This window comes from Myxine glutinosa, chromosome 9, assembly GCF_964187855.1.
Source record: "Myxine glutinosa chromosome 9, kmMyxGlut1.1, whole genome shotgun sequence".
NCBI classification, from domain to species: Eukaryota; Metazoa; Chordata; class Myxini; order Myxiniformes; family Myxinidae; genus Myxine; species Myxine glutinosa.
In genome coordinates, this window is record NC_136269.1 from 41,151,555 (window position 1) to 41,166,726 (window position 15,172).

At 39.4% G+C, this 15,172-nt stretch overlaps 1 protein-coding gene across 2 annotated transcripts in view; it reads right to left on the minus strand.

Annotated features, from left to right (window-relative positions):
* ANKRD27 (ankyrin repeat domain 27) overlaps positions 1-15,172 on the minus strand; it is a 147,193-nt gene that overhangs the window by 8,986 nt on the left and 123,035 nt on the right. For both annotated transcript variants that reach the window (XM_068129248.2, XM_068129247.2), the window contains exons 13-21: positions 12,917-13,006; positions 12,132-12,259; positions 9,417-9,499; positions 7,675-7,790; positions 6,847-6,939; positions 6,472-6,666; positions 6,296-6,355; positions 4,007-4,147; positions 804-848 (exon numbers count right to left, since the gene is read on the minus strand). In XM_068129248.2, coding sequence (XP_067985349.2) covers positions 804-848; positions 4,007-4,147; positions 6,296-6,355; positions 6,472-6,666; positions 6,847-6,939; positions 7,675-7,790; positions 9,417-9,499; positions 12,132-12,259; positions 12,917-13,006 — 951 coding nt within the window. The remainder of the gene's footprint in view (positions 1-803; positions 849-4,006; positions 4,148-6,295; positions 6,356-6,471; positions 6,667-6,846; positions 6,940-7,674; positions 7,791-9,416; positions 9,500-12,131; positions 12,260-12,916; positions 13,007-15,172) is intronic.

The window sequence follows — 15,172 nt, forward strand, 5'->3', positions numbered from 1 at the left end:
GGTAGCAAATGACAAAATAAAAACCTCCGGCACATACAATATTAATTATTGGTGCAGAATGAATGAACATGAAAACCCGAAAATGAATTGGTGCAGAAAATAGACAATAGCAAAGTAGAGTTACGTGGGCTCCTGCATGAAAGCTAATAGCGTGATAATTCCTCAAATGTGCATCGATGGCAATGCTAGCTTCAACACGCATGCAAATAGAGTGCAAGGGTAAACACACAGCTGAACCGTTGGTGCAGACCATTGCAACAGGAATTTACAACAGAAATCCCTTGCAATTTACTTGCACACTGTATTCGCATTGACATTATGCATTATAAAGAAGTTTCGTCTCCGATTGGGACATTTCACAGAGAATCTTTTTTGAACAAACATATAGACTTATTGGTAAAACGAGAATGCAATACAATGAGTCATTGTAGAGACTTTTTGAAACTCAATGAAGAGATGTGAGACGTATGATATTTCGTAATATGAAGGTATTCTGGACCAGCCATGCTAATAAACACTGGATGACCTTGGCAATAGTGAAAAGACAGCATTTGTGTAGCATCAAGAGAGGCGAGAACATCTGCCCATGTTATATCCCTTTTCCACCAACTGCATCACTCCTTGCATTTATATGCGCTCTGGTCTTTCATCACTGTTATTAATAAATTTCCCAAATAACATTAAAAAATGGCTTGACTTATTGACTAGTCAACTTAAATTGACTGTTCTTAAATGTACATGCTTCACTTTCTCAATCTCGAAGTGTGTTAATGATTTAATTCGTTTACAGCATGAAGTCTTACCATTGGCACGTCTCCGTCTGCAACTGCTGTCAACAGCTTGTCCACCTAACAGGAAGGACACACAAAAGGAGTTTTTAAACATACCAAGACTAGAATGGCACTCTGTAGAGAGCATGCCTCTGCCAGGCTGAACAGTTTATATTTTGCATCCCACTGATAGGTGAGATATATCGTTTTTAGCCCAATCATTCAATGGTGAAGAACCATTTCAGTTATCCCTCGTATCAGGATACAGATTCAGATCTTCACCAAAATTTAATCGATTCTTCCATGTCACACCCAACCTGTACACCAAGTTTCATCTGAATCCTTCCTCAACTCTGAGATATTGTGCTATATACAGTACCTTCAGAAAGTATTCACACCCCTTTACTTTTTTCACATTTGTTGTTACAGCCTGAATTTAATTGAGATTTATTTGTCACTGATATTATGGGGTATTATGTGTAGAACAAAGTGGAATATATATATATTTTTAATGCAAAATAATTAAAAATGAAATGAAGAAATATCTAATTTACATAAGTATTCAACCCAGAGTCAATACTTTATAGAAGCGCCTTTGGCAGTGATTACAGCTTCGAGTCTTCTTGGGTATGTCTATCAGTTTTGCACATCTTGATATGGGGAGTTTCTCCCATTCTTCCTTGCAGATTTGCTCAAGCTCTGTCAATACACCAGTTAAGTTTCATGCTTCTAAAACTCAATTTTGTCCCATCCCTCTCTAAAACTCCTCTCAACTCTCCAATCTCCTTTGATAGCTATAAAACTACACAATGCAATTCAATAAACCTACTAGGTATTACCCGAACATCAAATTTATCCTGGAATCCACACATTACACAAATAGCTAAGACTGCCTCGAAGAAACTAAGCGTCCTGTTCAGATGTCAAAGATTCTTCTCCTCTCAACAGTTGCTTCAACGATATAAAGCATCGATTCATCCTTGTAGAGAGTACTGTACACCGCACCTTTCCTTTGCCATCTCCAGGTATTGCAAATCGTCATTGCTGGGCACCGAAGGGGGCTCGGCAGTGACGCACGCTGAAAGGGAGTACTCAGTTTTCACTCTGGTTGTTTGTTTGTTTTCTTTCTTCTTTGTTTGTTTGTTTGTTTTCTTTCTTGTTTGTTTGTCCGGACGATATCTCAGCCATCCTTTGAGCTAGGAAGCTGAAATTTCGGCACAGTAGTGAGCAAGTCCTTTGTCAAAAACATTATTTTTTGTTTTTTGAATAATCAATTAATTGAGGAGTTATTTAATTATTAGCGATTAATTAAGTACTTATTTAATTAATCAAATTTCCTTTCTCTTCTGACCATTAACTCAGGCACCTTTTGAGTTAGGAAGCTGATATTTGGACATGCCAATGACCAGGTGATTTGGCTGCAAAGGCTATTTTTGATTTATTAATTAATCAATTAATCGATTAATTATTTAATTATTCGATTAATGACAATTTTTTTTTTTTTTAAGTTACAGATTCTGATGAAATGATGGTGGTTTATGTGTTCTCTGACCGAATTGATTAATAATTTAATTTTTAAATGATTATTTATTTATTTTCATTATTAATCATTTCTTTATTTTCTTTATCATTTGGCCAATATCTCAGGCACCTTTTGAGCTGGGAAGCTAATATTTGGACATGACAGTGACCAAGTGATGTGGCTATCAAGGATATTTTTGATTTATTGATTAATCATTTAATCGATTAATTATTTATTGGTGAATCAATTAGTTATTTAATTTTTTATTAATGACTTATTTAATGAAATTTCTAAAAGATACATCTTCGGATGAAGCACGAGTGGTTTAGTTATGCTATTAGCCAATTGATTAAGAAAATAATTTGTGATAATCTTTTATTGATTTTAATTATACAATTAATCAATGAATTAGCGTATACCTCTCCTTCCCAAAGCAGCCTCTATGAGCTGCACTGTAGGATATTTAATTATTTGGCAAGGGGGCGGTGTACTTTGAATGTATGTGTACTTGTTGCTCTTGCTGCTTGTATACCTCCACCATTCGCATGACCACGGAATACTCGACAAGCCACTACATCTCATGATTATTGTGTGGCCATTGGCAACTCAAGGGTGGGCCGCTGTGATGTTTGTTTTTTCCCATCCACAGCCAAACTCTGGAACTCTTTACCTTCTCATGTCTTTCCAAATTCTTATGACCTTCCCCTTTTCAAAAAGCAGATTTTTTTTTACTTCTTCAAAAACTCAGACTATTCTCTTTCTTCATTTCAGAACAGTCGAGCATTTTGTCTTGAGCCATTCCTGGGTGTCTTATCTTGCGGCATAATTTTGTGGATTCAAAACATTGAATTACATCTGCTGTGGCCTTGATGATGAGATAATCGGCCACTTTCGAGACTACAAAATCGAAATCACCGAGAGGGACTGAGAGAGAGGGGTCCTGGCCAAAATTATGTTACTGTTCTGTATTTGGAGGTTCCTTTGCTGTACTTGACTACTTGTTGATAGGTACTTCAAGTACCTTTGTATTTTGGTATGTTCTTTGTGTATAAAAGTCAGATTCCCTCTCCCGAGCAATAAAAATATTCTTCAATGTAATCCCACGCAGAGGACGATCGATGATTTCATTACAATTGTGTTGACCTAATAATAATGATCTAAATTAATCCTCCTCACTGTCAATGGTGCAGCTGGGTGTGGCAGGACAAGCAAATCAATGCAGTTTGGTGGTGCTGAATTGGAGAACACTATCTCTCTGCTTGCGGAGATCGACGATGTAAACAGTACAAAGTGAACAATGCACGAAGTGCACATGTGATGGTGCAACCAGAAGGGGCACAGCCAGAGTTGTTCTTGAAATTATGATTGAAACACGTCATTAAAAGAATAACGAAGTTCATTTTAATTACAAATTCCAAAATAATGTCCATACACAATATGAATATTTATGCTTGAGCAAAAACAGTGGAGAAACATTTGTTTTCATTCAATAGATTGACAAGAGATCATGTGTGACCAGATATGCATGCCGTTATTTTTCATGGGACATGGTATTATGGCAAGTGATCAACACTAAACGTTTTGTTTGATTTAGGAAGGTCAACTTGTCAATCCATATTACAACAGCAAATGCAAAAGCACCTCCAAATGTCCCTTTTAAAAGGTGACATCATGGAAATGGGTAATAAAGTATACAGAGAAAGGCAATGCTCACCACATGATGTTTTTCCTCGTCTTCATCTGAGTTTGGAGCATCTTTGAGTACAACACTTGTACAGGATGTACATGAAGAGCAGCGACTGCTACCAGTAGGACTGTAATCAGTATTGGCAACATCACTTCGGTGTTCAAAATCCTACATGACAAAAAAAAGAAACAAAGCATTGGAGTGCACCAAACAGTCATATATTTGGTGCAGTGATGATGGCCGACATTTTTGGATTCAGCAGAGATGCTACTTTGGGATGTTCAGGCTACAGCACAGACCTGCCAATGCAAATCAAAAAAAAAAAGAATAATAAATAATCCAACATGTGCACAAACACAATATGAAGTGCAACTGCTGTCATCAACTACTACAATTAATACTACAACTACTATTAGTGTTGTTGCTGCTGCTGCTATTACTACTACCACTACCACTACTACTACCACCACTACTACTACTACTACTACTACTACAACAGCTCCAATTATTCCCACCTTATTGTGGGGTCGTTTTGGGAATATTTTTGATCGAAGTCTACCACGTACCGGCTGGCCAGGCCTGACGCTTGACTGAAGGTGACGGGAATTTGTAATTTGTTCATGGTGCCAGCGATAGATACCGTGGGATCTTTAAATGTCTACCAAAAAATGGCAGTATGCGGGACACCCGGTTTAACGTCCATCCGAGGGATGGCACACAGATTGGTGCCTCACTCTGCCGGTGAAACACCAGGATGACAGTTCATAGCTGGGCCGAGATCAGAACAAAAACTAGACAGCTGAATCAAGTGCACATACCTCAAGAATATCCGGCCAGTCCCGATAATGGTAGTGCTATGAATCTTACTATAATTCACCAAATGTCCGTCCGTCTGTTCGTTTGTTCTAAGGTACCGCAAAAACGGCTGAACTGATCGCAACGATATTTTGGGTGGGTAATCCTAGGACCCCCTGAAGTAAAATAGGCTATATTGTTTTTCCAATTTTTCCAATTTTCCAGTTTTTCAAAACACGATAGAATAATATTTACCGATATGAACAGTGATGTGGCTTTTGTTGAAATTATACGTACCAGGAGAGAGTAGATCGACTCCTGACAAACTCTTCCTATATAAACGTGCGGCTCCGAAGTAACACGGCAGCGTGTGCAAAGCGATCGAGAAACAGGTGAAGCAGCCGCTTCCGTGTTACAGATTCGGCGCGCACTCTTCACAGAAACGTGCGACTGAGAAAGACGTGTAGCGGCCGCTTCCGTTTTGCAGAATTCAATCTTTTTTCAAAATGGGTGCCATGTACTGTTAAGATTTTGATGATTTGCATGACATGATTCAACGGATGTTTATATGAATCGTTTAAAACAAAAAAAGCCTTCAATTTCTGATATTTTGCCTTTTCATTTGGGCTTCCAAATTGAAGCCTCGCCCTTAGGGCGGGTACTGTTGCTAGTATAATTAATACAAGAATGGCACTTTCTGACGTCGCGGCAATGACCGATATGCCTCCGCCCACAATATTACATCATTATACATGATACGTGTACTAACTTTGATTTAAATCCCTTCAGCTGTTCTCATGTATCATATTTTTACCTGACATGACCTCTGACCTTTGATGCCAAAATCGAATCAGTTCATCTTTGCATCACAATACATACTTTATACCAAGTTTGGCCAAAATCCCACCACTGGTTCACAAGTTAGCTCGGTAACAGATTTATTACCTAACGAGACGTCCGACCTTTAACCTCTTGACCCCAAGATCTAATCAGTTAATCTTTACCTTACATCATTATAGATAACTACAACGTTTGACTTGATCCCTTCAGCCCTTCTTAATTTAACGCGGTAACGAAAACCTTTCACGTACAGACAATCCAAAAACATAATGCCTCCAGCAAATTCGTCGGCGGAGGCATAAAAAGTTAACGCTTTAAAATTAATCAATCATTTGAAACTACCTGTAAACATGGCCGTTTCATTTCGACAGTGTCCGCAGGAGAGATAATGTGGTAAAATAGGGGGGCAAGCTCAAAGGGAAGGATAATTTTTTTCTAAACAGCAGAAGTCTGGCACATCTGAAATTGCTTTCCACTGTCATTTGTGGTGGAGAACTTCATGAGTTCAGTTTTCTACAATTTACAATGAAACTGCAGCAGTTTCATCCTTCCACCGATTGCAAGCCATTCATGACCAAAGTTAAACTATGGACCAGTGTGTGCATGCACATCAAGTACTTTAATCACAGTAGGTCACAGGAAGTAAATAATGTAACAAAACCATCTTAAACATAATGTTACCTTATCAGTAGTTAAGGAGCAATTGGAGAGTCGAACTGTATGCTGCATCACCTCCACAACCTTTAATAGAGAAGAAAGATTAAGGTGCCATGAAACTCCCTCCAGAATTTCATGCGAGTGCAGTGACCACAACTGCTCACAATCTCAACCAGCACAGCTATTGCTGCTTCTCTCACCCTTTCATTAAGTGCACAAGCAAGTGCGGTGTGTCCGGCGCGGTTCTCAAAGTTCACATCAGCTCCATTCTGCAGCAGTACTACTACAATGGCCTCATAGCCCCATCGGGAGGCAAGGTGCAGCGGAGTGTCACCACGTTCATTACCAGAGTTTATTCGATGTTGTTTGTCACAGTATGTCAATGCTTTGACACACTGTGCATTGCCGATGATATAGGAAAAGACACAAAGACACAAGGTAAATGGGCAGTAAAAAATAAATAAATAAAAATAGAGGCATATCTTCCGAAGGCAGCATTTCTCATGAATATGCAAATCCATTTTTGAGTGCAGAGCATTACATTTTGCTATGTGACATGAATGACTCAAACTCACTCCTTCATGTCCTCCCTGGCAGGCCAGATGCAGAGGTGTGTTTCCGTTCATGTCTTCGACAGAAGGATTTGCTCCAAAATCAAGCAGTAACAACTAGAAAAATCAAACATGGTTAGCCACAAAGTTTACATTAAAACTAAACTTTCCATAAAACTGCATCCCCAATATGCCTCCATGTAGTCCCTGCCTGTCACAATGGGTAGACTCCCTCATTCACTGTCCTAAAAATAAATAAGTTTGATTTAAACCCCTTCAGCTGTTTTCAAGTATCACATTTTTACCAGAGATGACAGGTTTCACATTGATCGGAACAGCGGTTTCGAAGGAGGGTGTTTTTTTAATATCGGCTTTCAAGCTAATATGGCTGCCAAACCACCTGACATATGTCATCAAAAATGCACACTCTGCATATGTATGAGTAGGGGATCATGTTTGTGAAGTTTAGTGTTGATCGGATAAGGTTCGGTTTTCTATCCAAATTGGCTGCCAAACCACGTGATCTACAACGTCATCATTTTCAAAATATATGCAGCAATGGCGATAGATGGAATTTATAAAGTTTTGCATCGATAGGGTAAGCAGTTTCTGAAATATAATTATTTAATATTTTCCTTCAATCCAATATGGCTGCCACACCATGTGACCGAAGACGTTTTTGTACTCAACTTTTAATCGCCATGCCCAGTCAATGACACGTAAAGTTTCGAGTCAATCAATTTGGTGGCTTAAGAGAACATGTTTTTTTTAGGGTTTTAGGTTAAATCCAATATGGCTTACAGTTGGGAACTATTCAAATACCCCTTGCACACTAAAAGCGAGGCATGTTACCGAGACATCTTGATGACCTCGCAGGCAGGCAAGATGCAGAGCAGTGCTACCATTGTAGTCGCAATCATTGACCATGGCTCCTAGCTCCATCAGCATCTCCACAATTCCCACCTGTCCTGCATACATGAACATGGTGCAATCATGAAGTCGTGATGAAGATTTGGTGCATCTAAGACTGTACCAACATACAAAGGTAAGTCAAATTATTTTGAAATCTCCAATTTTCAATTTGACATCCTGCTGCCACAAGGAAAGGAATACTACAAAAACAGTGGTGTGGTTCAGAACGGTCAGCAAGTAAACACAGTATTTCAAGGTAGAGAGGAATCAATCAATAAAACCATTCAGAAAAACAATTGTGAAAAAAAAACAGTAAAAGATAAAGATGATGAAGAAGATTAAGAAAAGGAAGAAGAAGTTGAAGAGAAGATGACAAATAAGACGACGAATAATAAGACGACGAATAATAAGACGACGAATAATAAGACGACGAATAATAAGACGACGAATAATAAGACGACGAATAATAAGACGACGAATAATAAGACGACGAATAATAAGACGACGAATAATAAGACGACGAATAATAAGACGACGAATAATAAGACGACGAATAATAAGACGACGAATAATAAGACGACGAATAATAAGACGACGAATAATAAGACGACGAATAATAAGACGACGAATAATAAGACGACGAATAATAAGACGACGAATAATAAGACGACGAATAATAAGACGACGAATAATAAGACGACGAATAATAAGACGACGAATAATAAGACGACGAATAATAAGACGACGAATAATAAGACGACGAATAATAAGACGACGAATAATAAGACGACGAATAATAAGACGACGAATAATAAGACGAATAATAAGACGACGAATAATAAGACGACGAATAATAAGACGACGAATAATAAGACGACGAATAATAAGACGACGAATAATAAGACGACGAATAATAAGACGACGAATAACAAGACGACGAATAACAAGTCGACGAATAACAAGACGACGAATAACAAGACGATGAATAACAAGACGACGAATAACAAGTCGACGAATAACAAGATGACGAATAACAAGACGACGAATAATAAGACGAATAATAAGACAAATAATAAGACGAATAATAAGACGAATAATAAGACGACGAATAATGAGATGACGAATAATAAGACGACGAATAACAAGACGAATAACAAGATGACGAATAACAAGTCGACGAATAACAAGAGGACGAATAACAAGACGAATAATAAGACGACGAATAATAAGACGACGAATAATAAGACGACGAATAATAAGACGACGAATAATAAGACGACGAATAATAAGACGACGAATAATAAGACGACGAATAATAAGACGACGAATAACAAGTCGACGAATAACAAGTCGACGAATAACAAGACGACGAATAATAAGACGATGAATAATAAGACGACGAATAATAAGACGACAAATAATAAGACGAATAATAAGACGATGAATAATAAGACGACGAATAATAAGACGACGAATAACAAGACGACGAATAACAAGACGACGAATAATAAGACGAATAAGACGATGAATAAGACGACGAATAAGATGACGAATAAGATGACGAATAAGATGATGAATAAGATGATGAAGATGAAGATGAAGAATAAGAAAAAAAGCTTTACGTTGGGTGAGAAAATTGACAAAAGTTGATAGGGAGTAGAGGGGAAGAAAACTATGCTTACCAAATTGTGCAGCGATATGCAAGTTGGTGTACCCTCGTTCGTCTCTGGAGAAGGGGGTGACTACAGATGGATCATTAAGTCTCCTAGAGAACAAACAAATTAACACCATATGTTTGGGATATAATCAACAATATTATGGGCAAAATATACCCTTGTAAATAAGCATTTCAGATTTATTTACATTTTATCAAGAAATTCAGCAATATAATACTGTACTTCATTTCATAAGCATCATAAGCAACAGCAACTTATACTTTAAATAATGATTTAATAAAACGGAGATAATAGATATTGACGATGAATTTTTTTTATCAAGTCCCATTCAATTAAAGGAAGTTCAAGGATTCATTATTTACCCTTTGAGTATGGGATTATTTTTTTTATAAAAATACCCCTGGTACGGGATTAATTTGGCATTTTGGTACGGGAAAGCAACCACGTACTGACTATCTATTTATAGGTATAGTCGATTACGTGTGGTAACGTCATCCGTACACAAAACTTTTTCGCGGGTTGCGGCACTGGACGTCATCCGTACTCAAAGGGTTAATAAGTCTGTAGAGGTAATTAATCTGTCTCAGAGAAAAGTTCCTTTACAAAAGTGTGTGTGCACGTGCATGGTAACCAGGTGTAACGAAAAATATTTGAGCAAGGTCTGCCAAACAGGCCAGACCCCAGTGAAGTGCACACAGCTTACGACTCGCTGCCTCTCAGCGGGTGCCCCACGTGCCCCATGACTTACGCCTTCCGCAAATGACTTGTGGGCGTCGATCTCTCTTGCTTTGAAAAGGGGGTCATGCCCAAAATGTTGCTTCACCTCCTTTCCCGCAGTGGTTAGCACACACATCTTTAATATGATTACAGCAAACATTAACAACATATGCGCGAAAACATAATGCCTCCGGCAACGGAGGCATGAATTAAAACAAGTTCAGAGTTCATAGAACACCTTACCCCACACAGTCTTGCGAAGAAAGACATACGAAGGGTCTTTTCAACTGCTGCTCTGCATTTCCGAGCATGATCGATATTTACTGCGGCCGCCATTTTTACTCTATCTCGATATTCCCCAACGTTGAGCGCGAGCGGCAAATTTGATTGATCAAGATGGCGGAAAATTGCGCAATATTTTTCCCAAGTACAGTACTGCTAAACGGAAGGTTTTTGAGAGCGACAAGAAGGTGATGTGTTCTTATCATATTCAAGTACATTATTGAATTGAAATAAAATAAAGCTTTTAAAGGCTATAGAAAATAAAGGTTTCAAAAGCTGTTTATGCACCGTCTTTTACACCACCATATCTAACATGTTACATTAGTTATTCATGCCTGTTTGTGTCCTTTATGATGTCCATAAAAACAAAGTTTCCTGTTTGGAATGATTTTTAATTTTGCTTGACTGCCAGACAGACTAAAATACTTATCTTACTCCTCTATGTGCATGCATGATCGGGGCAAGATTCCATACAATTTGCCAAATTCAGAGCCAAAGTACTGCTAAACTGTAGGTTCATTGTCCGATTCATGTCGAACAGTGTTCAAAATATAGAGCCTGGTGTTGGCTTAGCGGTTAGGGTGCCGGCTTGAGAACCTGGGTTCGAATCCCGGTCGATCATTGAATTAAAGGGCCACAGACACAGAAAATCATGTTTGGTTTAATTAATAGATATTGCTTCACTTAACACTTAATCGTCCTTTTTTTTGAATAAATATCACTCGATTGGCCCCCGCCACCCAAAAAACGGCGATTTGATTGCTCCTGTGACTGGCTACGTCATCGAGGGAATATTTGTTGCTGCTGGTAGTTTTTAGCTGGTAGTGGAGTCCCGCCCCTAAAATCGTGTTGTTCATTCATGATGTCACCTGTGTGATGTAATCGAGGGAAAGGTTTCTCAGCACGCAATGATAACTGCCTGACCAAGAATCTTCTGATAGTCAAAATCATTATTAAAAACTACCAGCAGCAACAAAAATTCCCTCGATGACGTAGCCAGTCACATGAGCAATCAAATCGCCGTTTTTTGGGTGGCGGGGGCTAATCAAGTGATATTTATTCAAAAAAAAGGACGATTAAGTGTTAAGTGAAGCAATATCTATTAATTAAACCAAACGTGATTTTCTGTGTCTGTGGCCCTTTAACGCCAAGGGGGTTGACTCAGCCTGTCATCCTTCCGGGTTCGGCAAATTGAGTACCATCTTGCTGGAATGAATGATCCCGGTGTGTGCCCTGGTTTAGAATAGGTACACCGTATCCCTGCGTGTCGTAAGAGGCGACTAAAGGGTTGGCGTCAGGAAGGGCATCCGGCCATAAAAACATTGCCTCAAAAAGGGAATCATGATGGTCGTCATGGGGCCCGCAAGGCTAACCCCTGCTCTAGCAGGGAAAACGGTCTGAAAAAGGGAGGTTTTTTTTTTTTTGTCGTGTTCAAAATATAATATTCAATTTAAATGAAGTTGTTCCTTAATCATAAATCGACGTTTGTAGACAGGCAGACCAATAGAGTGAACCAATTGCTTAAGCCTGCTTTTTGCTTCATGTACACTGGGTAAAAAACAAAGATGGCCTAAAGTTATACATTAACTCATCTTCATTAAGAATCAATCATCAAAATGTCACCACTCTCAGTATTGCACATCAAGCTGATCATTTTCAATCATTGCATGGTGTTACTAATGCAATCGATCATGAAGACCAAACATCGGTTGGAGGCCTCACCCAGACGCAAGGTGCTCACAAGAATCACAAGAGCAGAGTGGATGACATAGACTCGTTTGGATGTCCTCAATTGCCTCTCCAGAGCTCAATAACGTCCTGGCTTCCTCCACACGTCCGTGTGCTATATGCTGAGTTTAATGGCATGACAAAGCAGATGAAGATGCACAAGGAAGAATTCATTAAGAAAGATTAATATAGCAGAAGACATTGAAGACAACAACCTAATCACAGACGACTTCATTTGATGATCAATACTGAAAATCTAGCATGCTGGCTTCTTTGCTCGTATGCATATTGGACCGAGCCTCAGTTAAAACTTCGGCCCGCAGGTGCACAATATTCTATCCAAGGGCCATGATTGGAAAACCGATGAAGACCCCTTGTAGGTTTGCGTAAGAATGTGGAATTTAGCCAGGTGACAGGGAGACCTCGCTGACTCTTTGTTGAAAGACACACCATGGGGATCTTTAATGTCTATCAACTAATGCTAGCAGAAGGCACACCCAAGCTTGATGTCCATCTGAGGTGTGGTAAGGTGCACTTTGTGATGGTGCCCTGTCTGCAAAGCATTATTCCAACAGTTTACAGTCCGATTGGGAATTGAATCCAGATTAGACAGCGCAAAGGTACGTGCGATATCTCTGCACCATATTGACGAACCTCCAGCATGATAAAACTCTTGAATGTTATCTGAACAGTGACAGGCCTTGTGAGAGCCATATACAATGTAGGTGATGCAACTTCCATCAAAGCGATAATAAAATAACAGGGTGCAAGGCAATCACCTCGTAAAGCAGCTGGATACTGGTCGGCGCTGTGTGGTCACACAAACTGTCAAAGGAAGGCCTAACAACGTGCAGCACTTCCTCCGAGACCTTTAACAAATACGCAAGTTAACAAGTTCATTAAAAATGGCAACTGCATTCTTGACAAATACATTTATCTTTCAGAAGCATCTTTGCAACACCATCTTGGTGTCACTGTGTAAAATTGGCCATCCATATTCGATGAATTATAAACGAATATGAAATATAAGCAATCAATATTTTCTGAAATGTCACCAGTTAGTGAGTCATTAGCATTCATTAAAAGTCATCAAGAAAAATTGATAAATTATATGGAAGACAAGTGTTATTGAAAGTGAATTTAAACCTGGATTGCACAATATAATTGTTATATATTAATTTTTATAGTGTAACTAAAATGGACTTGGGGGCTAAAGGGTTAATTAGCTGATTAATCAGATCTTAATTGCATGTTTAGAATATACATATTGGAAACCTCAATTTAGGTCTGCGAGAAGGTGTTTAGCAGGGCCTCGTCTCCTCTTCGTATTTTTTGTTTTCACTGTTGAATGTGCTTTATTTCGCATTTATTTATTTGATTAATAACCTTTTTCCTTCCTCCTCATGGACCTCGTAACCAATGGCACTCGAGCCAAGTACCACCTGGTTCTCAATTTAATTGGATCAATCGACGGTGTACTCAAGCCGGTCAATCAATGGGCAAAATTGATGACGTCATGGGGAGGGATGATTTTGATTGGAGCCCCAGAGGGGCACAGGAACGTGCACAGTGGTGAGCAGACATGTCACGAGCAGAGGGAGGGCAGCTGTGACAGGCAGGAAGGGAGTGCCAGTCTGCGACACAAAGGTAGGCCCAAAATGTCACCGGTAAATCCGAGGGGAAGCATGCAGCACAGAGCCAGGAGTGCAGCCAGGAACCGAATCCATGGAAATCCAGGACAGACACTGCCAAGCCAGGAGCCCAAAGAGGGCATGGGCACGAGGGCAAAATGCAGAGCCAAGAATATGGCACCACTCCTGACTCCCAACACTTCAGGCATTTTCCATCACAATCCCTGCTCAAAACCCTGCTAATGAAACCCACCACCAGAGGCCTCCTGGCCACAGCGGGAATGACCCGAACGGTCACGAACCCGGACATGGCTTAGACTACCAGAATTCACGAACAGGAGCATGCAGTCCATGATGGCAGGGCATAGAGGGTGCACCTCGCCGGCACCGAGACTATCCGAGGGTCGGTCACTGCAGAACCACGTACGCCTCAGAGGCAGAACTTTAGAACCGAACCATGTGATGCAGGCAGCTCAAAGGGCCTGGACAGTTATTATGGATCCATTTGAAGCATTAGAACTTCCTCATTTGCTTAATTTAAATATGAATTAGAATAAACTTAAAACATAACTGCAAACCATTAAACACTCTTTTCAGCACAAGGCACGCACAGAGCCACATGCACAAAATTATGCCCACGATAACTAAATCAGTACACAGAGATTGCCAGCGATTGGTCAAAACAGCGATATTCAAACCCACGATAATCAAGGGTTAACTGTATTAAGTTTGGTAAGACATGCAGAAGAGGATTGCAAGGTGCATAATGTCAAAGGAAACTCGGAAACAGAACGGAAAAAAAAAACAGTACAAATACAAAGAGGACAGCTGATGCAGTGCATCAGCTGTCCTCTGAGAAAAAAAATTAATGAATAAATAAAACTTGCATTAAATTTTCACAGCAATCTCCCCTTGCAGCTTGGGAAAAGCCAAGGGAAATCTGCGTGTGTCTTCCCAAATAATAGGAACGGTGTGAAAAATTAATGGCTTTCATGGAGCCCATCTGCCCACAAGCAGTTACACATCCCCAGGAGCATAGCACCGCACTGTGCACAATGGCAACCACGCTAATTGGTATGTGCGCAAAATATTTCCATTCATTGGGAATTGGGAACCATGCCCTTACAGAACAATTTCGAAATGGATTAATAAGATGTTTAAATTAAACTAGTGTTTAATATAATTCATGCGTGCAATTATTTATAACCCAATAAAATAGATCATAATTCAAATCAGACATCCCATTCGTCATTCCGCTCAAACATCGAATAAGACAGAGCACATGAAAGATTAATCAAAGGAGAATCGAATGACAGTTGAACCATTCCTTCCAAAGCCAAAAGGGTTAAAAACAACTACATGTGACAATGTTTTCTTGTTGTATCTGAACTGCTCCCCAAAAAT